This window comes from Columba livia, chromosome W (genome assembly GCF_036013475.1).
Source record: "Columba livia isolate bColLiv1 breed racing homer chromosome W, bColLiv1.pat.W.v2, whole genome shotgun sequence".
Classification (NCBI taxonomy): Eukaryota; Metazoa; Chordata; class Aves; order Columbiformes; family Columbidae; genus Columba; species Columba livia.
In genome coordinates this window covers 20,137,156-20,162,667 of record NC_088641.1, presented here as the reverse complement: position 1 = coordinate 20,162,667, position 25,512 = coordinate 20,137,156, and the positions used below count along the sequence as shown (strand labels likewise).

Here is a 25,512-nt window from a genome sequence, read left to right as displayed (position 1 = left end):
GATCAAATAAGAGTTAATACAGTTAGAAAGGTGTATGGGTTTGCTACCACTGGTTAGAGGTCCTCTGTTATTCTGTTTATAGCTCCTAAGTCCTGAACCACCCAATATGACCCGTCCAACTTACCGTCGGGCAATATAGGGCTGTTATAACTGGACTCACATTCCTTTAATAACCCGATTAGTAGGAATTTCTCTATTACTGGCTGAATTCCTTCCCTGTCCTCCCTTTTCTAAGGGTATTGTTTTATCCTTACCAGCTTTTCTCCTTCTTTGATTTTTACCTCGATGTGTGGAGCATTTTTGGCCCTTCCAGGTACATCAGTAGCCCATACTCCGGGGTACACTTGGTTCACGACTTCTTCATTAATCTTGCCTTCTGTGGGAACAGTTGCTAAAAGCAAGCCCATTATTTGCATGTATTGCTGATCATTTACCTCCAGAGTAATTTCTCCTTTTTCAAATCTGATTACTGCATTCATTTGTTTCAACAGATTTCTCCCCAAAATGGATTTCAGGGAATTTGTCATATATAAAAATTTATAAATGCCTACTTGTTTACCAAATTTGTGTTTCAAGGGTTCACAAAAGTACACCCCTTCACTTTGGCCAGTGGCTCCCTTTACTTACTATGTAATCGTTACTTATTGGCAATCTACCAAATATTCCACTTGTTTCTGTTCATTCCAGGTTCTCTTCAGTCTTTTTCAAAACTTGCTGCTATGCCTTTCTCTCTCTGCCTGCTTCCTCTGTACCTTCTCCAACATTCATGTTCCCAATGTACGTTAATCTCTCACTAAAGGCTTTCAAAGCCTTCTGTGGGGGACTACGGTGGGTCCATGGATTCCCTGATGGAGGGCATGGGAACAGAAATTAGCCTTGAAGATATTAAGGCCTACCTGTGAGAAAGATGGGAGGGAGTAAAGGAGTATCCAGAGATGTTAAGGATGTACCCGTGAGAGAGAAGGGAGTAGAAGAGTAACATTGATGATAGCAAAAGTAGCCAAAGAGATGTTACTGCTGTAACTTGTAACCAATAATGAAGAGACACATTAATTGGTAAAACTGTATAAAAATGCACTTGTGGCAATAAATGGCATCTACTACTTTCATCCTAGAAGAACTTGGTCTATGTCATTTGTCCATCTCAACCATGACATATGGTGACCCCGACGTGATCCTGCATGAAGAAGGATCTCGCATGAAGAAGAGACAGCGGCGAAGCCGTGACAGCCGAAGACGAGCTGTGGAGACGGAGCCCGGTACAGCTGACAGAGCAGCAGGAGGGAGCTACCGAAGATCCGGATCCTTGAAAAGACACCACGCCAAGAGTTGGTGAGCTACCGGGAACGGCGGGGGTGGAACTTATCTAAAGAAGAGGGTATTATATTATCTACATGGAAGTTGCTTCTGAAGAAGCAGGGTATTAGCCTTCTGGAATTGACTTTACGAAGGACTATGTTACTATGGAGCAAAGCACTAGTGAAAGATCCAAAGAAACAACTGAACTTTTAACAACATGGCACTTGTTGCTAGAGTCTTTGAGAGGATTAAAAGAGCAACGGGAACATGCAGAGACAGCGGAGGGGGGTGGCTTCTCTGGACTAGATTTAAAAAAACAAAACAAAACAAAACGGCACTGTTCCAAACCCGAACCCCCCAGTCACTAATGATTCTCCAGCACTGTTCAAGTCCACGTTATCTGATGACTCGGTTGAAGATGAGGGTTTGCAGCATATTCATGAAAAGTTAAAAGGAGTATGTGTACGAGTTGCCCCGAGATCAGATAAAAACCATGAAAGACTCAAAGCAAAATTAGACCTATGCAATGTAACAGCTCTAGATCATTTAGGGCGGAACGATGGGGATTCGTTGAAAGGGGCAGGTATCCCCCAACTCTTGGAAGAGACACTAATTGGCACACCACAATTACAGGCACGATAACTTTCTGAAATCCTGAGGCAGTCAACGGACCTTGCATATCAAGCTATGATAAAGGTGCCTGAAACCAACAAAGCAGCCAAATCATTTGCAACTATTAATCAGGGTCCCAATGAGAATTACACACAATTTATTGACCATATTCAAGAGGCCATCTATAAGCAGGTTGAAAACTTAGAAGCTAAGGAAGCACTAGTGTTGAAATTAGCAGTAGAGAATGCTAATATTTGCTATCAACGTGTTACCTGCGGGTTTTACAGTACATGTTATCTGTTTCTGTGTATTGCCTCTCTGAAAATCAAGCAGCTTGTCAGGAAGGTGAGTTGATTGTTTTACTGGTTGTTGTTAGAATTGTTTCTTTGTGGTATAAGTACACCGTAAAACCTTCTCCCCGCTTTTCCCACTCACGCTGCAAGCAACGCTGCGCTTCCCCCCCTCCCTCCCTCCCTCTTCTCATGGTTTTTGCTTATGAGATGGGGTCGGAAACGACTGTTTTCAGTCGTGTTCCTAAGAAATCAGTATTTGGAGGTGTTTTAAAACATAGGAAAGCGCTTGGAAATATGAGGAAGGAAGATCTTGTGAAATATTATGGTAAATGGTGGCTGCTGTGTCAGTTAGATGAATGGGAAAAGTGGCCGGAGGACAGAACCTTGAAGTATAATACTTTGTTGCAATTAATGTTGTTTTTAAGGTGAGAAGAGCAGGACAAAATAAATCTCTACAAGAGATCATTAGATCGTTACAGACAGTTTTACAGCTGGAACGGTTTGAACTTCAACAAGCTGAGAGAGAGTTAACTGATAACACACAGGTCACAGTAAACTTGCTGAAGTCTGCAAGATGCTTTCCTCATTAACCTGTTTTCTTTGTGGGTATCTGTTTAAGCATGTTGCAGTTTTAGTAGGTCTTTGTTGTGTGGTACGGTGAGTTCAGAGACAAATAATGAGAATCCATGGACTCAAAATGTGCGTTTTGTGATAATACAGAAGATCATGAGCAATTTAGTTCTTTACTGCGTGAATGTGATGGTAAAATTTTGTGTGTGGTAGCTGTTATTTTTCTTTCTAGCATGCTAGCTTTATTCCGACATTCAGACTTGCGCAACTCTGTGATAGGCTGTGTCTCATCACGATGTACTAAATTTGGCTCTTGTGTATGCACACCAGGTAAAGAATCCTGTTTTTGGGATAACAGTTGTAGCACACCAGATGAGACACTAATAAAAGCCTTGCCCACTCCGGCTTGCTGCGGCAGCGGGGGGGCAGGTGCCGATGGGGCTCCAGCGCGCACTGACCTGTTTTGTCAGGGAGACCCAGCAGTACCTCTGCCTGGCTGAGCAGTAAGCAGTTCAAAGGTGCAATGCAAAAATCGAGATATTGTCTTGAATAAGTGTAACTGTGATCCATCTGCATATTTGAACTTGGTATTTGGTTTTCATATCTGAGCTCAGTATTTTAGTTTGCATATATATATATTTGGTACCAAAAGAATTTTGTTTGGGGAGATAATTATAAAATGGGAACCGGTTCCACTGCTAAAATACCACCTTGCTCCCCTGTAGGATGCATCCTTACACGTTAGAGTAACTTTTGGGGAAATATTCTGAAAAAAAGAAAACTTGAAATGATACTGTACTCAAATGTGGCTTAAATGTGGAATTCTGGGTTTTAGTGCTGTATTGCAATTAATGTTGTTTTGCAGAACTTGGGACAAAATTTGGTGAAGTATGGTACTGTAAGTTAATTTGCCAATTTTGAGACCAGAAAAGAATTTAAATTGTTAAAATCTGATTCGCATTGAAAAAAAAAAAAAAAAACCACACAAAAAAGAAAGAACAAAAAAACCCCCAACAAAAACAACAACAACAACAAAAACAGAAACAAAACAAACACCTAAATGCTATGATGGATGTGAACTTGGTATTGTATGAGGTTGTATTTAAAAGTTGCTAGTATATGAACTGATGTGGATCTAGGAAACTGGAGTGGATTGATGTTTAATATACTGTTTTTTGACATCTGTCAATTGTAAAAGGTAAATGGAGCTAAGGAATGTAACTATTGCTGAGCTACTTGGAATTGCGTATAAAGTGTATTATGGTTGGAATGAAATGGGAAAACAAAAGAGCAAAATATCCCAGGCCTGTGTTGTACAGTTTGTATATAAATATCTTGCAGCTTGACACAGGCCTGAAAAACTCAGCTCATTGCAACCGAGGAGTTTGCCAGAGCCTCCCACTTCGTACCAGCGATTACGCCAGCTGCGTGGCCTTGGTACATCTGAACTGCAGCAAGAAGAAAAAGAAAAAAAACCACAAACAAACAAACAAAAAACCCCCACAAAACAAAACAAAAAACAAAAACAAACAAACAAACAAACAAACAAAAACCAAACAAACAAACAAAAAAAGGAAAACCTGTTTGCCCACTGCTAAGCGGAGAAAGGGGGGCTTTACTCCCCCTGCTCTGTCTTTTTTTTTCCTGAAGTGTTGTCATCCATCCTTGTTGTGGCACTGCGTTGCTTCTTGGCTTTGAATCAGGGGTTGCTGGTGTTGTTTCTTTTTGCTTCAGTCTTGTTTCCTAGGTTTTGACACATCTGGGGAAAGAATTCATCATTTTACCTCCTTGCTGAAGTCGGTCTTTTCACACTGGTCAGCTTTGGGGGGTCAGAGTGCTCAGTGCTTCTCTGGGTCAGACTGGTACTAATTTGGGTGTGGAGTGCAGCCAGGCTGGTTTAATGTGGAGTTTGAACTGATTTGTTTTCATGCTGGGCTGGACGTCTTGCCATCTCAGATGGGGGCGAGAAGGAGGTTTTATTCCCCCCCGCGCCCCTCCCCCAAGCAATGTTACTGCTAGAGAACTGTAATACTGCATGAAGGAGTCTGAGGGTGAAATGTTAAGGATGTTAAGGATGTACCCGTGAGAGAGAAGGGAGTAGAAGAGTAACACTGATGATAGCAAAAGTAGCCAATGAGATGTTACTGCTGTAACTTGTAACCAGTAATGAAGAGACACATTAATTGGTAAAACTGTATAAAAATGCACTTGTGGCAATAAATGGCATCTACTACTTTCATCCTGGAAGAACTTGGTCTATGTCGTTTGTCTGTCTCAACCACGACAGCCTTCCAACCTCTTTAGTTCCCTACTTTCTTATCCTTTCAACAATCTTCCTCTTCCCTGTTACTAAATACTCGCCAAGCTTCATCTTATGACATTTCCAAATTTCTACTTTCTGTTGCACTCAGTTTCTATAATTTCTCTAGGGGAGCTTGCACCATTTCCGGTGCAAGAGGCTACCCTGAGAGGCATACGGCTTGCCCCGCCCCCTTCGCCACTTCTAGCAGTGGTTTTTCTATTTTTTTTTTCTTCTTTCTCTCCTTGCTGCAGTTTAGACACAGGCAAGGCCATGCGGACGGGGGAGGTTGATTTTATCTTGCAGCTTGGCACAGGCCTGAAATTTATGTTACAACACAGGCCTGGGATATTTCACTTTTTTTGTTTTTCCATTTAATTCCAGTCATAATACGCTTTATATGCAATTCCAATCAGCTCAGCAATAGTTACATTCCCCAGTCCCATTTACCTTTTGCAGATGTCAGAAAAACAGCATATTAAACATAAGTCCATTATTTCCATTTTCCTAGATCCAATTCAGTTCATATTCTAGCCACTTTTAAACACAACCTCTCCCAAGCTCACATCCATCACAACATTTAGTTTGTTCTTTTTCCGTATCTCCGACTAGCACATAAATTCAATATGAAATCCTTTCCTGGTCTCAGAATATTAGATAACAATAAGAGCAAATTAACTTACAGTACTGTACTTCATCCTATTTTTCCCAAATTCTGCAGAACAACATTAATTGCCACCAATTGCTACAATCCCACATTCAAGCCACAAGTGAATACAATATTGTTTCGAACTTTCTTTTATCAGGATTCACCCTTGCTAATATCATTAGCAAAGGTCCATCCTGGCTCCCGAAACCGGAATGCAGAAATCTCGGGGTTGCTCGATATACTCCCAAGATCACTAGCGGCCGACTCTCAGACAGCAGCTCCCACTTCCCAGGTATCTCTACACCAAATACCACTGCGGAAACTCTGGCCACGTGTAAGGCGTCCCTTCACATCTTACTGGCTCCCCGCCAAATGCAATCAAATGTAATTTTATTGCAACATACCTTATCCACTATTTGAGCCTGATGTCTTTTGTCTGCTTCCACAAATGACCAGCTGGGAATGGAGGTCTTCCGAAAAAATACTTTGGGGTGTGCTAAAGCCGTCCATTCCCAGCTGTTCATGCAGCCGAGCAAAACGCCCTCCTGGCTGGCTCACCAAAATGAGGTGCGGAAATGACCTTACAACCCTTGAGATTGTAAAGAAGGTATGTATTTACAGTGCTGGACACACGAGGAATAATTTCACCTAATATGTGTTTAGCCTGGAGGAAAGGAGACTGAGGGGAGACCTCATAGCTCTCAACAACTACCTGAAAGGACGTTGTAGCATGGAGGCTGTTGGGCTCTTCTCCCACGTAGCAAACAATAGGGCGAAAGGAAATTTATTTCAAATAAAATCAGAGTAGGATAACACAAAACAAAAGCAAATCTGAAACTGCAGCAATGAGAATCACGCATACAGATGCACACAGAGACGCACAGACAGAGTTCTTGTTAGCAGCGAGAAGAGAGCCAGACAGAGCTGACTCTTATTAACAGTTATTAATTTATAGGTTTACAGATATGGGCCTGAACCAAGAGGTTAAACAGGATGTTTTTTCAATAATTGTTATTCCAAACACACCACAATCATGTTGTGTCTGTTTGCAGTCATGTTCCCATGCATATCTTGTGGGCAGCGTTCTGACCCACTCATTCACATGCCCAGGCCCAACATTTGTATGTCATACATATGGGGGTGGTTTTCTGACCCGAGGTATCATTCTCACTGGCCTGGGCTATCACTCCTTACACTCATAAAAAAAATACTTCTGTATTACCTGTCCAAGGCCCTTTAGCTGGAACTGCACATCCTGCCCTTCTCACATCTCCCCTACATCAGGTTCACAGTGAGTGCAGCAAGGACCCTGGCTTTATTCTTATTTACACTGTGTATCATGGTTCAGAGGACTACAAGGAAAAATCCAAGGAGTCGACCTCGAGTCTCACCTGATGCTTTCTGCCAAAGGCTCCAGGTAGGGCCATTCTCCCATGGCCGCAGTGTAGAGCACATTTTTTTACATCTTGTCCTGCCCAGATTGGCCCAAGGGATATTGTATGAACAATCTCCTGTTTAATTTGTTCAAAGGCTTGTCATTGTTCAGGGCCCCATTTGAAATGTTTTTTCTTCCAGGTCTCTTGATAGAGAGGGTGCACAATCTGACTGTAGCTTGAAATATGCATTCTCCAAAAACCCACAATGCCCAAGAAAGCTTGTGTTTCCTTTTTACTAGTTGGTGCAGACATAGCTGCTATTTTGCTGATCACATCCATTGGATCTGAAGACATTCATCTTGCCATTTTATTCCTAAAACCTGGATCTCCTGTGCTGGTCCCTTGACCTTACTTTCTTTTATCAAAACTGGTTTCCAGAAGGATTTTTACTAGTTTTTTCCCTTTCTCAAAACCTTATTCTGATGTATTGCCCCACATGATGATGTCATCAATGCATTGCAGGTGTTCCAGGGCTTCATCTTGTTCCAGTGCAGTCTGGATCAGTCCATGGCAAATGGTAAGGCTGTGTTTCCACCCCTGGGGAAGTGTACCGGACACCCCTCCAAGTGAAAGCAACCTGTGGCCTGCACTCTGCTGCCAAAGGGATTGACAAAAATGCATTAATGATATCAGTTGTGGCATACCACTTTGCTGCTTTTGACTCCAGTTGGTATTGAAGTTCCAGCATGTCCAGCACAGTGGCACTCAGTAGTGGCGTGACTTCATTCATGCCATGATAGTCTACTGTTAGTCTCCACTCTCCATTAGACTTTTGCACTGGCCGTATGGGACTGTTAAAGGGTAAGCGAGTCTTGCTGATGACTCCTTGGCTCTCCAGTGGATGAATCAGTTTATGGATGGGAATAAAGGCAGGAAAGACAGGCCAGCCAGGCGTGGTGGTGGAGTTGCTCTTTAGGTGAGAGAGCAACTACAATGTATTGAGCACTGTCCAGGCACGGATGAGGGGCGAGTTGAGAGTCTATGGGTGAAAATTAAGGGGCAGGCTGGCAAGGGTGATACCGTTGTGGGTGTCTGCTATAGGCCACCACATCAGATCAGGATGAGGAAGTTGATGAGGCCTTATACAGTCAGCTGAGAGCAGCCTCACAGTCACAGGCCCTGGTTCTTGTGGGGGACTTTAACTTCCCTGATGTTTGCTGGAAGGACTACTCGGCCAGCCAGCCACAGTCTAGGAGGTTCCTCCAGTGCCTTGACGATAACTTTCTGATGCAAAGGGTGGAGGAGCCGACTAGGAGAGGTGCACTGCTGGACCTCATCCTCACTAACAAGGAGGGTCTGGTTGAAGCAGTAGAGGTTGAGGGCTGCCTTGGTTGCAGCGACCATGAGATGGTAGAGTTCAGGATCTCCTGTGGCAGGAACAGAATAGCAACCTGCAACCCTGGACTTCAGTAGGGCCAACTTTGGCCTTTTCAAGCAACTGCTAAGGGAAATCCCATGGGCAAGGCTGCTTGAAGGTAAAGGGGCCCAAGATAGTTGGTTATTGTTCAGGGACTGCTTTTACCAGGCTCAAGATCAGAGCATTCCGACACATGGGAAGTCAGGGAAGGGAGCCAGGAGACCTGTGTGGTTAAACAGGGATCTGCTGGGTAAGCTCAAGTGGAAGAGGAGAGTCTACAGATCATGGAAGGAGGGGCTGGCCACTTGGGGAGAATATAAGGCTGTTGTCAGAGGGTGCAGGGAGGCAACTAGGAAAGCTAAGGCCTCCTTAGAATTAAACCTGGCGAGAGGGGTCAAGGACAAAAGGAAGAGCTTCTTCAAATACGTGGCAGGTAAAACTAACACCAGAGGCAATGTAGGCCCACTGATGAATGGGGTGGGTGCCCTGGTGACAGAAGATACAGAGAAGAAGATACAGAGTTACTGAATGCCTTCTTTGTCTCTGTCTACTCTGCCGGAGGCTGTCCTGAGGAGCCCCGTACCGCTGAGGCCCCAGAGGAAGTCAGGACAGTGGAGGAGTTTGCCTCGGTTGATGAGGACTGGGTTAGGGAGCAATTAGGCAATCTGGACATCCATAAATCCATGGGTCCGGATGGGATCTACCCGCGAGTGCTGAGGGAGCTGGCTGAGGTCATTGCTGGACCACTCTCCATCATCTTTGCCAAGTCTTGGGAGACGGGAGAGGTGCCTGAGGACTGGAGGATAGCAAATGTCACTCCAGTCTTCAAAAAGGGCAAGAAGGAGGACCCGGGTAACTATAGACCTGTCAGCCTCACCTCCATCCCTGGGAAAGTGATGGAAGGACTTATCCTTGGTGCCATCTCAAGGCATATCAGGGATAAGAGGGTCATTAGGGGCAGTCATCATGGCTTCACCAAGGGGAATTCGTGCTTGACCAACCTCATTGACTTTTATGAGGACATAACAAGATGGATGGATGATGGCAGAGCGGTGGATGTGGTCTACCTTGGCTTCAGCAAGGCATTTGGCACAGTCTCCCACAGCATCCTTACAGCTAAACTGAGGGAGTGTGGTCTGGATGACTGAGTAGTGAGGTGGACTGCGAACTGGCTGAAGGGAAGAAGCCAGAGAGTCGTGGTCAATGGGGCGGAGTCTCTGTATTTTTATACCACAATAGGTGTGATTCTATAAGCTTTCCTATTATTCATACTGTATTTAAATATTCTCCCTTTCAGAAAGATCAGTTTCTAAACCACAGGATATGTAAGAAGGGATTTGGTTTTGTAACATATGTAATGTGATCCACACCAGAAAATATTGCCCAGGTTGGAAGAAAGCTAAAAGGATAAACGCAAATACGTGGTTTCTCTTTATGAATGATGTCTCAAATGTCTGCAGATGAGTTTGCCTTTGCTATCAGTCTGAGCCCTTTGTAATGGATGCTATAATACATCCCTTTGTTCCGCGTGAGCAAGGATGGCGTTAAAATTTTGATTCAGCAAAGTTCTGGAACCAAATAGGTTGTTGTTCCTGAATCAACACTAATCTGCAAAATCAGGATGTTTAGCATTTATAAGCTAGAATTTATATTTATTACATATGAATTGTGACTGTCTGGGATTTTCCAGACATTATTGCTTGTTCAGAGCAGTGGTGTCTATATAGGCAATTAACACTTTATTCCTGCAAGTGACTACAATACCCACTCTTCTCTTTTCTTCAGCTGAGCAAAATTAGTAGTTTTTCAGATACCATAGTTTTTCAATGTATTTCTACATTATTTCTGAAGTACTTATTAAATATTTATCTTTCTGTGTTACTCCAATTATTGTTTTTATTTATAGTGAGAACTCTAAATTTAAGATTTGACGGAGAACTGTTTATGTCTCAGTGTCTTATAAGCTGCTATTGAAAAATGTAGTGTAATATGTAATACATTCTTAGTCTTCATTAGTCATTCAGGTAAGATTTATTCAGAGTATGTCTACTGCCAATGGCAGGGTGCCTTCTTGTTACCAAACTTGTAGTGGCTGTTATTGATTCATAGGTTTAGACTTTAATCAGAAAATGTTTGCTTAATATGTTTTTTTAGTCCTGAAATCATTTAACAGCATGTAGTAAGAATGGTCATTTCTCATTGAAAACTGTCTGGTTTATTCCAAATACTCTGTTTAAACAGTGCTACCTGATCCCCCTGTCCACCTTAACTGGACTCTGCTAAATACTAGTCAGACTTGGATCCATGGGGATATCCAAGTAAGATGGGAACCACCACCAACAGCTGATGTTCAGAAGGGATGGATTACTCTGGAGTATGAATTGCAGTACAAAGAAGTTAATGAGACAAAATGGAAGGAGGTATGAAGCAAATCTTTATTATACAATAATCATAGTACAGTGCAGGTTTGTTCTGTCCTTAACATTTTTGTACTGCTGTTATGAAAAGCAAAAGGATTGTAATTGCTAACTAGATGATACCTTAAATCTTAAATAATATGCCCATATTCTTCTTATTTTTTTTGGCAAACATTTTAATTTTATTTGTCAAGATAGTTAGCACACAGAGACCCTGAAATCCCTGTGTTAGATTAGGAAGTACAGCGATAGTCACATACATACAAGTTTTATCAAGGATAAAATATTTCTCTATTGTTTTCCTAAACCTCAACTATTTGAAACAGTTCATGGTATTTTTAGTATTTGGAACAGGAATATTATGGTTGGAAAATGTCACTGTGTCACTCCAGATTTTTCAGGGTAGCTGTAAGGTTATAATACTTATAAATATCATTTCAATAGATTAAAAAAAAAAAAAAAAGAAATAAGAGCTTGGAGTTATAATTTAAAATTTGATACAATAAGCAAGTAAAAACAATGCAACATATATAAGACATACAGATTTCATATCAGACAGCAATGTTATATTTGTGACTATATGGATAGTCCATGAAAAGACAAAATGTTTATACCCTAAATCTTATACATTTTCATTTTGTTGTCCCAAAACCAGGATTCTGTTACCTGGTGTGCAAAAAAAGACAAATTGTAGCACACAGAAACAAGATATTGTTTGTTACAGAGTTGCACAAGCCTGGATGCTGGAATATATCCAGCATACCAGAAAGAAAAGTAACGGGCATTATATACAAAAACTTATCACTACTCAGGCTAGTCCTAAAGAGCCAGTTGGTCACAAATTTACATACTGGTTACATAATCATTTTAGTGTATAATGAGCAACATTCAGCTAAAGGACACTTTATCCAGCAGTCTTGAGATATGTGTTAAAGCAAGAATCAACTAATTGTGCAGTCTTCAAAATGTCTAAAGCTGCAAGGTCAGTAGTCTTTGTACTTTGTGATTAGGTGTTTTGCAAGTCACCCTTATCTTTGTCAGACTGACCTAAAGCTGAAATGATTTATGCATCTTTAGGTTAGCAATTGCAGACAGGATTCATTCTTTAAAGTGCTAATGACAACAATTTGAAAATCACTGAGTTCTCATATAGCTATTTTTCCTGTTATAGGGAAAAAATTGCACCCATCTTACCTGAATGCATAGGCTAAGTGCCAGTGTGTCATGGAATATTTGCAGAGACTTCTTCCTGAATACCAGTTCAATGCAATAAGAACATCATTTCGGAGCAGAACCCTTCCTTTACTTTCTTATTAATATGAAGTGAGTTAACTGAAAGAAGGCAGGCAGATAATACTGTTATGAATTTGTCTTAATATGCAAAAGGCAAATTTACCAACTAAAACATGGTCAAGTTGGTTGGTTGGCCTTAATCTATGAAAGACCTTGGACCCCTCCTCACCTCTGATCCTTCTCAGTGTTAGCATTTTCTGTTTATCCTGTTCCTTATTAGTAAGTCTACAGCCAAACAGGCCTATAATGTCTAAAACTTTTTCCTAATACTTGTCTGAATTTCTTTCTATACTAGTTTAAGCTACACTTACTGTATAACTTCTATATTTTAAAGCCTGCAAGTTTAGACAGTATATCAATACTCCTTAAGAACCTGAAAATATGCGGAGTATGTGATTTACAAAAGCAGGTGGCAACACAGATAACTCTTTAAAAATGCACAGTTTTGATTTTTTAAAAGCCCTTAGGTATCAATCATATAAATACCCTAATAAAACTTTATTCTTGCTCCAGTACCATCAATAATTCCAGCATGCCTTGAGAATAGTTCTTCTCAGGAGAGCAAAGGTTTGAAGTTCAGTGTTTCTTCTTTCAAAAAACATAAGGAATTGCTGAATACTATACTTGCCTCAAGAAAAATAGTACTATAGACTACATTGTATTGAAGCTGTATATATTGTATGTTATTGTGCCTTTCAGCTTAAAAACACAAACATGGCATAATTCCTTGAGAGACATCAGTTAGAGCACAAAAGAGAATTTTTTGTACAAAATCTTTGTCCAGGCTGAGACAATTGCAAAACTCCTAATGACAACATTGGAGCAACGATTTCACTCTTTGCATTTGTCGAGGTTTTGATTACGGGGTGACGATAAAACCCTGGCAAATGTATTTTTAACCCCCTCTCCCCCCTTTCCCCCTTCAGCCTCCTTCCCACTAAGGACAGGCGATTGGGAGGGAAAGAAGGACAGAGAGAAGAGAGTTGGAAAAATTAAAAATGTTTTACTAATGCTACTAATAAAAATAGAGAAAATAATACAAAATATACAAACCCAGTGTTAAAAGTCCCAGCAACTGCTCCGGCAGATGAAGGGCTGGCACCCGAAGTCCTAGACTGGACTCTGCAGCCAACCGGAACTGGATTCAGTCTGTCACTAGGCCTCCGTTCGCAGGGACGACCCGCAAGGTCCTCTCCTAATGTTTACCATAAGGAAAAGGGATCCTCGTGATCTCCCACTTTCATATGAAGTATCATGTGAATGGGATGTTATACTCGGTCAGTTTTTGGTCACCTGTTTCTCATTGCCCCTCTCGCTAGATGTGCATCGATCCTTATCAGTGACCTCGCATTCCATTGCTATGTCTACCAAAACATTTATCTGGCTTTCCAGGAAGATGCAGCTAATAAGAAGGCTTTAGCTGACAGGCAAATTCACTAAAAGTGAAACTTGTTTTTAACAAAACCATGACAGCATTTTTTGCTACAAATATCTTTTGTAATGAGTATCGAAGCAGCAGAGAGATGTCCAGTTATACTGTTATTACTAGTTTTATACACAAACCATAATCTTTGCTTAAAAATATCATAATGCTTTGTACATATAACTGATAGAAAAAATGATACAAAAATGAATTCATAGTACTTAAATTGTACTAAATCTCTCCCTTGCTGAGACTTGTTTGTATTTTTTAGAGGTTTTGGGATGAACTTGTTTTCATGTATACCATTCATTCTTTTAAACCATTTATTGATTGAAAATAGATAACTTATGAATTGAAAGAGGACTAAAACATTAATTAGGAAAGTGTTACAACAATAAGTTATAGTGATAAGAGATTCAAAATTATCTTCTGAAAATTTTCCTAAAAACAATAAAATCCCCACACTCAAATAGTGGCTGTTCATGGGACAGAGCCAAATTTAATCTGAATCACAGTTTGAAAAACTTTCGTCATTGTTAGTAGCTATTGCTGGGTATATTTTTAAAATTCTATTTTTGAAGTGTTACCCATTACATTCAGTAGACTAAAATTCTGTCCCCTATTGTCTATCCAAGTTTACAATCATGACTAGCAACAGCTATACAGACCTTATGGACCTTATGAGGCTGCTGTTTTTTTCAAATAAGGTGTGAAAACACACACAATCTGAGCAGTATTGAAGAATGATGACTTAGTAGTGAAGTGTCTAACCATGAAGTGCCTAAAAATGTATGTGTGACAGGGAATCTTTAAAGTCTAATTTTCCTTTAGTTGTTTATCTTATTTTGAATTGGTCTGGTCTTTTGACTTAAAAAAAAAACCAAAAACACCAAAACAAAACAGGCTCAGATCCACCTGATGTGGAATGAAATTGGTGATCACAGCTCAGTCCTCAGTGAAAAGGGCTGGACCAGGGAGGACTCTGCCGGCTCTCATCTTGTTGAATTTCTGCTGGAAAAGGTCCATTTCACACTGCAATGAAGTGCACTTAGGGCAAAGAATCATGGAGTACTAACTCCACAACTAAACACCATAATTGTGTCCATATAACACTGTGGCTGAGATACAAAGCTTACTAGTTTGGGGGAGCAAAACTCATCTCCCTACGCTGCATTAGATATGCAGCCTAATATCTCCATTTGGTATACTGTGTTGTATGGGTGCCCAACCCTGCACTATGCCTTCCCTGGGGTACCTCTGAACCTTTCCCTGGTACTGCCCATCTCCCAGTTTTCACTATTTTTTTTGTTAAAGGTGGTGAAAACCATTGCTTTGGTTGCTGTGTTGCCTGTCATACTTAGACCAGCCTCTGCCACGGGTGCCCAGAGAACACACTCAGCATCCCAGTGGCTCCAGCTGACTAGTGACAAACAGTTGCTCTACAGTCTAACTCCCTCCTATAGCTCCAGACTCACATAGGCAGCGCAATCACACAGATTAGTGTGTCAACAGGTTTGTCGCACATTTCTTTAGTATGACAATCACAAGCATTACTCTGTGCACACTGACTGAACAGCATACACTAAGTCCATCAACCCAGCAGCCTGGTTCCAAGCTCCCCTTCCCATACTTTAAATGAGTTTTCTGTATGCTGCCGTGAATTTTTATTGAGGTATTTACGACACAGACTCCTGGTGCGGGTGAACCAAGAGACCCTTTATTTAAGCAAGGCACTTACATGTATAGCTAGTAGCTGTTGTACACACATTTAACTTTCTGTTTTGATTGGCTCATGCTAGCTGTTCACATGCTCTAAGTTATCTTGCGATTGGTCTACTTAATGTTGCATGCGCTCTGGCAGTTTGGCTAACACATTGTAAATATATTTTCTTGTACAAAAACATTCTGGTTTCTCATTCTGTTTTGGTCAAGGTCATTCCAGTAACTCAAGGTGACTGTAAGAAATTCCACAACTCCCCCTTTTTGTTTTTCAACTAGCCATAGACCTTTCATAGATTTTTCTGCTGTACATTGTACACATCGTAAGATACAAGGGACAAGCATTAATATTACTAATATGACCATCAATAGAACTAGACCATTTTTTATTAAATCCTTAATCCATCCTGTAATACCCTAACCATTCAACCATTTGTCTAAACCCCAGTCTTCATAAGTTAATTTCTTGGTCATATCATCTAACCTTCTAATTGCTTTGTGAATTGATTCAGAATGATCAGACAAGTTCATACAACACATGCTGTCAAAATCTTCACAACCATGTCCTTGCGCTAACAAACAAAAAATCTATGGCAGCAGGATTTTGAAGCGTAGCATGTCTAATTGAATCAACATCTGCTAAAAGCCCAGACAATGCTAAGGAGGTGGTGTTAGTCTGTTTTGCTAACCAACATCCTAATTTGTTAAGCGTATTCAAAGTGTTTGTTGCTGCAACTCTGGGCGCAAAAATTGAGGCCAATACAGTTTCATCCATTCCCCAAAATTCTATATTATCCTTACAATCTTTGTCAAAGGCGTGAATACTTCTTTTTTTTCTTTTATGCATTAAAATGGTTGATGTGTTTTGGGATAATAAGGTTAACCTCCCTAAAGAACATAGCCCTCCTTTTATGTGGGAAGGAATCCCTTGCCAGGCTCTATCGCCACAAATTAAAAATATTCCTGGGGGCAATTTCAAAGGGGTGTTGGTGGCCTTAGATACATTTGGACTGGTATAACTACCCCAAAACCTCTAATTGCGATATACAGCTGATGAGGTGTTTATCATTTGCACGAGAGAGGTATTTTTTCCTGAATAATTGAAATATAGACAAAAATCCATTTTTCAATTTCTTGGAGTTCCAAACCACCTTGTGGTAGGTCTATGACCCAGCCGTCCCAATTATTTTTCACATTTTGACTGCCAGCCAGCTGCCTCTTGTTTTTGGGGACAGGCCAGGTGTCTAGTGGAACACCGACTGTGAGAACAGCAGTTCCAGCTAAAGGGCCTTGGACAGATTATACAGAAGTATGTTTTTTATGAGTGTAAGAAGTGATAGCCCAGGCCAGTGAGAATGATATCTTGGGTTGGAAAAATGCCCCCGTATGTATGATGTGTGAATGTCCTTTGGCCTGGTCTGTGAATGAGTGGGAACGTAACTGAAACAAACATAACATGAGTGTGGTGTGTTTTTAATAACAATTATTGAAACAACATTTATGTAACATCTTAGTCCAGGCCCATATCTGTAAATCCTATAAATTGTCAATGGCTAATAAAGGCCTCAGCCTAGCTTAGCTCTCTGCTCTGCTTGGCTTGGCACTCCTTCCTGAACAAGATCTCTGTCTGTGCGTGCATCTCTGTCTGTGTCCCGGTGTGTGTCGTTTCTAATCGCCACACTGACCAAACAGACTCCTGGTGCAGGTGAACCAAGAGACCCTTTATTTAAGCAAGGCACTTAAATATATAGCTAGTAGCTGTTGTACATGTATTTAACTTTCTGTTTTGATTGGCTTATGCTAGCTGTTCACACGCCTAAAGTTATCTTGCAATTGGTTTACTTAATCTTGCATGCGCTCTGGCAGTTTGGCTAACACATTGTAAATATATTTTCTTGTACAAAAACATTCTGGTTTTTCATTCTATTTTGGTCAAGGTCATTTCAGTAACTCAAGGTGACTGTCTGTAAGATATTCCACATTTTATTAGTTATCTTTTATCATGTCTCATATGGTTTCTAATTGATTTAATTCATATCACAAATGCTATTTATTTCATGCTGTACCTTACCCAGGCTATACATCTTACTCCATCCAGGTATCTTACATAAAGTTTTGTTAGTCCATTGATAGACTAGAGACATCCTGCCCACTAATCAATTATCTGCTCTTTAGCAACTCTTGCAATTTCAGGTGTACAGCTACAGTAATTCTACTTCATGTTTTTCGAGGATCTATTTTGGCTTGCATACTACCTTTTCCAAGTGCCACCATTATTTGGGGTACATAAAATTTTGTATGGTCCAGAATCCCTCTCCTAATAATTTTCACTAATTGTTTAATATATATATATATATATATATATATATATATATATATATATAGTAAAACTTTAGTGTACTATTTCTTTGTGGCTTCATACCACAAAATAAGTAAACTGGACTAGTATAAACTGTATTCCCTTCCCAACACTTTCCAACTGGATTATCTTCATGTTAAAAACCTCTGTGGTGTACAGTGATGGTTCTCTAGTATCTTGTGCTCAACCACTAGCAGAGATAAGCAATCTGTCTGGCATCACTGCCTCCTCCAAAATCTGACTGGTTAGTTCTCAGAACACTTGAGTCTGGAGCCACCGGGGATCATCAAAACTCCACAGATTGTAGCTGCCAACAGAATGTTCTCAAGTTTAGATTATGCAGCTACAGTGATTATAGGATTGTATTGTTCAAACTGCTTTCAAATCCCCAATGACTGTTGTTTTCCAGGTGTTTTAATTCTTAGCCCATGATGAGTGGTCCCAGTATCATACTTGATTCTGAAGTAAAAGTAGAATATAACATCTGCCACATGCATTTCTATTTTGTGCATTTTTATATACTTGTGTTGGGCTGACAGAGCTAGAATAGAATAGAATAGAATAGAATAGAATAGAATAGAATAGAATAGAATAGAATAGAATAGAATAGAATAGAATAGAATAGAATAGAATAGAAAAATACATTTTCTTAGAAGAGGATTAGAAGTAAAGAGAGATTACACATATTAAGACCTCCAATGTGACTTCCTACATATTTTGATATGCAGCAGTATCTAAGTATGTTGCAGTTAACACTTAATATAGAAATCTCAAGACTCATAATCTGACACCAGCTCTCCCAGAGTATCCATTATTGCCTATTGTATATAGTTGAAGATTTTGGGAGCTATGCAGTCTTCTCTAAATAAATACATTTGTAAGATACAATACAGGTTAGAAGGTCTTTAAATAATTTTTCTTCTTAAAATTAATTCTGCAATGGGTACTGCATTAGTTTTAAGACTTCTATGTTATTTCAACAAAGTTTTTGGCATTGTAAAGTCAGTAATGTGTTGTAACAGTAAAAAGGATTTACAACTTAATAAGATCAGTGGGAGCTATTTCACACCACCTACTTATGGCATGTAACTGGGAGCAGCTGTCTTTCTTCACTGACTGTATTTACAAAGAGCTTGGATTTTCCACTTTTGGTCCCCTGAATCACAACAAAACCTGATGGCTAGTAAGTCAAAAGTAAATGGTGTGAATTTTCTCTGAACTCTTCTCATGGTATCCTTAAAGTTCCAAGTAGTAAAAAGGCCTTCAAATGTTTATTTCTGAAATTGAGAAGCAGTATAAAATTTCCAGTACAGCTCAAACAAATCACAGTCCTTCTGTCTTTACAGTTAGAACCCAGGCTCTCAACAATGGTTCCACTGTACTCTCTGAAGATGGGAAGAGATTATGAGATACGAGTCCGATCAATTTGGGGAGTTCAGTGAAATCCTTTATGTATCTTTTTCTCAAAAAGGCATTGAATTTGTTCATTGTGCTGAAGGTAAATGAGAGAAGTACAGCAAAGTGTTTTTATAACCACTGCTGTCTTTTTGTGTATTGGGGGGAGGGTTCTTCTTACCTTAGATGTTGTATGCTTGAATGGATTGATAATTCAGCCTACTACATGAAAATAATTTGGTGAGATTGGTAGTATACAAATTCTATATACAAATTGCTACATATGTTGTTTGTACTAAAATCTTGTTTATATTAAAAAACTCAGTCTGTCTTTGCAAGGAGTCTCAGTGGACTCAGAAATTCAATATGGAAACTGTTGAGACCAAAAGGGTATTTTTATTTCTGCTTAACACAGAACTTTCACATTTAAGTAACCAAAAATTCTCCTATCATTTGTTATGACTGGAATCCTCAGGCAGCAGAAGAAAAGGATGAAATTAAAGATGCAACAGAGATGCAGATTCCTGCTAACATTTTTTTGTTCTGTTGTTTCAGAAATTGAGTTTCCGTGGTTCTTAGTTCTTATCTTTGGAGCAGGTGGGCTGGCTGTAACACTGATCTTAATCCTGTGGTCCAAACAACCAAGGTAGAGAGTTTTTATTTGTCAGATTTTGTGTACTTACTTAAAAAAAATAGAGTGCTTCAATTTTTTTCAAATCTGGGGGACTAGAAACTATTATGAGGATTGTTGTCCATCCTCTTAAGCTCCATGGATGCTGGCATATGTACGTACTGGGCCTTCAGCAGTGAGAATATGATATTGTTGACAGCTCCTGTTCCTTTTAGATTGCAGAACATTTTATGCTACAGTATTTACTTAGCTAATTTACTTAGGCTTTGAAGGGGATTTTTTATTAGTCCATTCAAATTTTGTAAATACTATTTTTACACACTTACTGTTTAAAACTTTCACACAAACATATGTCTATATATTTGTTTTTGTTCTTAGACTATTGCACTAATCTCTATTTCTTCATCCAGCCAAGGGAAAGACCTTGAGTCATAAGGCAGTGTTTAGCCTCTGTGGATAGACTGCAGCTCCTATAAGTAACAGGAATAAAATAAAACAAAGCTCAGGATTGTATCATTTATAAAAATGACACAATGACACATATATAAAAATGACAAAATGGTCCCAAAGTGAATTCATCCCCTAATACGTGTGTTCAGGGATGGGTTTTGACAGAATAATTCAGCTTGGATGTCATACCAGTACTGTCCTAGACTATGGAGCAACACTGTCGTTAAGCCCCAGTGCACACATGCATGATGGCCTTGTATATACACTTCGAAAACGAACACTGAGGTGTTTTGCACATACCAGCATAAGGACAAGTCACTGAAATGAAAACAAGATGGTGCAGTTGGAGCAGCTCTAAAAAATAATCTAGGCATACAGCACTATGCTTTTGCAGTGTTTAACTTAACGAAGTCACTCCCTGCAATAGCATCTCAATCCCAGAGTTAAGAGCAAGGCTCCTGATAAAATGCATGACAAAAGCTAGATGTGTCAGAATGGGGCAAGAACAACTTGCATGTGGGACCGGGAGCTCACTAAAATCAGCACACTGAGCAAGGAGTGGCTTGGTCACAGAAGATCCTGAGGGCTGAAGCATGTCTCTGATCCCATCTCATTAGTATCTTCCATGCTAATCATGATTGCTGGAGGAGTTTTTCTCCACTGAGGATCTTCATCAGGAAAGTTTTTCTGAACCTATGGACTTTCACTCTTTCCTTCAAACTGGTGCACATGGTGGTGGGAGTGGCAATGTCTTCTGCAGAAGAGCAGGCTGCATAGGTTTCCAGTAATGCAAAATATCCAGGCTCAGTTTCCTCCTGTATCTGAAAATATATCAGTTCATAGTTTCCTCAACTCTGATCTCACAAGATCTGAACCAGGCTCCCTAGGACAGATGCCGTAGGGTTAGGCCATACTCTAAAAGAGTTGAGAGATGAAGTCTTGAACTATGTGAGGCTAAGAAAGGAGCAGAGCGTAGTTCTCCCTCCTTTGTTTGTTTTGTTAGAAGCAGTGCCCAATCGTGTCAGAATAGCTGATTTGTGGATTCAACTGTAAGTGCAAATCTTAAACTAGTACCCTGAGAGCCCAGCCAGTGCACAACTAATACTGTCTCTCCAGGGATTAGGTGAAAAATTACTGGATTTCTGGCTCTCATTGAGGCTTGCTGGGCAGAACTTTGAGGGTCTGCCAAAACCAAAAACAGCTGGGGAATTTGGGCCTGCCACAGTTAAGCAGAAGTTGCCTAAATTTCTCTCCAGCACTTCTTAAGGCCCCTCTGATCCTCCCTGGACCTCACCAAGGTCACTAACAATGCAGCAAAACTAATATTTGGATTTGGATCTACCATTCCCACAACTTACCTTCTAAAATAGGCAAATAACCCAGTAGAAAGGGAATTTTCCTTTTGGGAAATACAGTTTATCTGTTTGCTAAAGAAGCAAGGAGGTTAAATAGAAAAGATAGTTATGACCCATTATTGTCGGATTATTATTAATGGAAAAATCATCTTCCTATTTGGTTTTTCTTTCTTGTTGTTTGGTTGTGGGTTTTTTTTTCTCAAAGAATTACAAATTCACTTTATGATGAATTAGAATAATATCTATTTCCACAGTATGTACATGCATAAGCAAGTTACTAGTTCTTTCTCTACAAGGGTAAAACCCTGTTGTTATATATTACTTGTTACATTAATAATTCAGAAAACAGAAGTGTCATAGAGATGGCAAAATATTAGCCTAATTTTTTGCAGTTGAGTTTCTGTTTTATTTATTAGTTCTAAAGTAATTAACAGTTTTCACCAACTCCTTTTTTTCTGTTCCCCTATTTAAATTTATTTGGCTTATGCAAGACTACTTTGTCCCTGAAAAAAAAAATAAATGTATCAGGTTCCTTTGAAAATTAAGTAAAAAGGGAAACTACTGACAGTGCTCTAGGAATTTACTCTTTCTATAGAACATTAATTTATCAAAGACTGAAGTCCAAACTGGATTCCCACATAAACATATGCAATTTTGACAAGGAAGGCTGCAGAAAACCTGGGTTTTTATTTGGAATGAGAGAAAACAATAATTCTTTTCCTTAGCACTATTTGAAATTGAATCTTCAAACATTTCCATTTTGAAGTTAAAAAGCATAAATACAATGTAAAACTCTCTTCTTTCTAAACTCCTCATAAAGGACTACTGTCAATTAAAAGTCATCATTTATTTCTTCCAGGTTAAAAATACTGATTTTTCCTCCTTTTCCATTTCCAAAGATTAAAGGGATTGACCCAGATCTCTTGAAGGTAATATTGTGCTCTAAAATCTACGGTGAGAATGATTGTAGTAGTAGCAGGTGACAATTGTCCTAGGCAGATCAATTTTGTAAGAAAAAATTATGACATGGGGGAGTTGCCACAGAATTAGTTTTCATTAAATGCAAAAAAAAAAAAAAATCCACTTTGCAATTATTACATCAGCTAGAGTTACCTTTCCTGAAGTTAACACCATAAAAAGCGCAAGCATTTTTATTCTTTTCTTTATAACATTATTTTCTTCTTGCTTAATAGAAAGGAAAGCTAGATGAAGTTAACTCCATCTTAGCCAGCCATGACAACTACAAGACACATCTATACAATGATGACTATTGGGTTGAATTTATTGAGTTGGACATAGAAGACCCCAAAGAAAAGAACAGAGTCTCAGATACCGACAGGTTCCTGATTGAAGATCATCTGAAGTCGCAGAGTTGCTTGGGAGTGAAGAATGATGATTCTGGACGGGCCAGTTGTTGCAAACCAGATATTCCAGAGACAGCCTTCAGTGCAAGTGACACATGTGATGCCATCTCTGATATTTATCAGTTCAGAAAGGTAACCAAAAAAGAAGAGGATCTCTTGTGCCTTCATAGGAAAGATAATGAATCCCTTCCAAGTCTTGCCGACACAGACACCCAAAAGCTGCATACTAATGCTCAGTCCAAAAATAGCCAGTTGCGGCCACCTTTTGCAGACAGCTTTGAATCAGCTAGACCATTGATCCATACCCAGCTAAGTAACCAGAATTCGTTGACAAATACTGACTTTTACACACAAGTGAGTGATATTACTCCAGCAGGCAGTGTTGTACTTCCACCAGGGCAGAAATCCAAGGTGGGAAGAGCACAGTGTGAAGGCGGCACAGAACAAAACTTCACCATGGACTACTTCTGTGAGGCTGATATGAAAAAATGTATTGCTGTGACTTCCCACGAAGAGGATAAGCCACATGTTCAGGAGCAAAGCTGTAATGAGGACGCTTACTTCACCATAGAGAACCTTACCACTACTGGCATCAATCTTGGAGCTTCAACAACAGAAACCCCAAGTTCAGAGATGCCTGTCCCAGACTACACATCTATTCATATCGTTCACTCTCTACAAGGCCTTGTGCTCAATGTAACTGCACTGCCTGTGCCAGGCAAAGAATTTTACATGTCTTGTGGTTATGTGAGCACAAACCAGCTGAACAAAATCATGCCATAGCTCTTCTTTGACTAGATGTGTGCAGTATTTCACAGCAGAGTCAGCTTGGGCTTGTATACTGAAACCAAAATGAAGTCTAAAAATTTCTTATGGTTCTTATAATTTTATCTGAAATGTTGAAACATAAAATGTTAATAAAAATATTCCTATTATGTTCTGTAAATATTATCTATGAATTTGTTTTGAGATTGTTTTACTAGCAGTGACTGTCTTGTTCTTGTGGGTGTTGATTTTTGTAATACTAAACAATGAAATGACTATCTTTAATGTACAGTAAATCATGCTTTTTGATAAAGCTAAAAATCGGGTGGTTTAAAGCCTAAGAATTTAGTAAAAATTGTGCTGTTGGCAGAGATCTTTATATCAATAATTGGGAACTGAACATATAGGTGAAAAAACAAAAGAAGTTTTAATAACAAATGCATTCATTTTGATTTATATATATATAAAAATTTTAATATTTCATTCATAAAAACATAAATACTTTCTATTACACTACACACTGTAGGTTAATTATGATGACCCATCTAAGGAATGTAGTTGCCACAATCTTAAAAAGGAGTTTTCTGTTTTATAAGTTTTGTTTGCAGCAAAAAGAAAAAAAAATATTTTTACAGACCCATTTTATACCTCCAAAGAAAAATGCAGAGAAATTTTCAATTATTGTAGAAACTTACAGTAAGTTATTCTATTACTTTCTTATGGTGACTAATATAGAAATACACATTAAATTTAAAGTTTTGTAGAAAACTTTAAAATATAAAAAATATTTGGGCATACGATTCTGTTTTTCATCAGATTATGGTTAATGCTAATAATATACTGTTTTGTAAGCAAGATTTTGTAGACCACAGTATTAAACAGTGTGCAATTACACTTTCATTTAAAAATTTTTGAAAACACATTAATTAGCCCTGGTGACTTAGCAGCATTATCTTTTCACATATGAACAACTTCTGAAGCCCTCCTACTGTCAACGGTAGTGCTACAGTTATTAGTTTGCGCCACATAAAGTCTTGATTAAAAAAATAAGGACTTCAGGATCTGGCCAGCAGTTCATTTTTAAAGCTATAACAGGGTTAAAAGACTTAAGTAGAATAAGGGAATCAAATACAGTATTGTTCAAAAGCGTTTATCATTTTTTGCAGCCTAACAGCATCTCCTCTGACAATCCTCTCCCAATCTCCCTGCTAATTTGCGAGAAGTCAATGCCGCTCTCCATGGAAACTTTAGCATAGCCACTTCAAATACCTGGGGGGTAACCACCACCCCATCATCAGTCTCAGGCATGCCTCCAACGGAGCCAATTCAGACAGGAGAGGAGCCCCGGGCACCCAGTGCTCCATACTGGGCCATCCTGGAATATGGGGAGTCACCCTCGAGGCTTCCCCTGTTCCTGGTGATTTTGCAAACCACAGCATGGCTGTTTCTAGAGACTGCCGACCAACGCCAAATGTGTACAGTGTACACGCCAAGCAATCTGATTGGTTAACAATGTGCATTGACCTCTGTACCATAGCTAAATGAGTATTTAGCGTCCAAAAATTTTCTAAGTTCAAAACTGTCCGAACCATAATCAGTATGGTGAAGATCGGGAGAATCTTAAGGTAGTTGGTCCAACAGGTTCTTCTTTCAGGTGCTCTCTTCACTTTTGAATGGTGAATCCAGGCTGATTGTTCTTTAATCTTGATTGCAATGAAGGTTGTCAGCAACACCTGGAATGGGCCATTCCACTCCTCTTCCAGAAGCTGACCTGAAAAAGCTTTGACATAAACCAATCTCCTGGCCTAAAAGGATGAATTGGTTGG

The 25,512-nt window shown here is 39.5% G+C and overlaps 1 protein-coding gene across 1 annotated transcript; it reads left to right on the top strand.

Annotated features, from left to right (window-relative positions):
• The first annotated feature begins 1,150 nt into the window (after positions 1 to 1,150).
• On the top strand, positions 1,151 to 23,821 carry LOC135577011 (growth hormone receptor-like). The gene is given in 7 exon segments (XM_065044451.1): positions 1,151 to 1,259; positions 10,757 to 10,935; positions 19,073 to 19,149; positions 19,151 to 19,224; positions 19,677 to 19,767; positions 22,417 to 22,486; positions 22,751 to 23,821. Coding segments are annotated over 7 exon segments (1,554 nt in total). The 3' UTR covers positions 23,705 to 23,821.
• Positions 23,822 to 25,512: the final 1,691 nt, after the last annotated feature.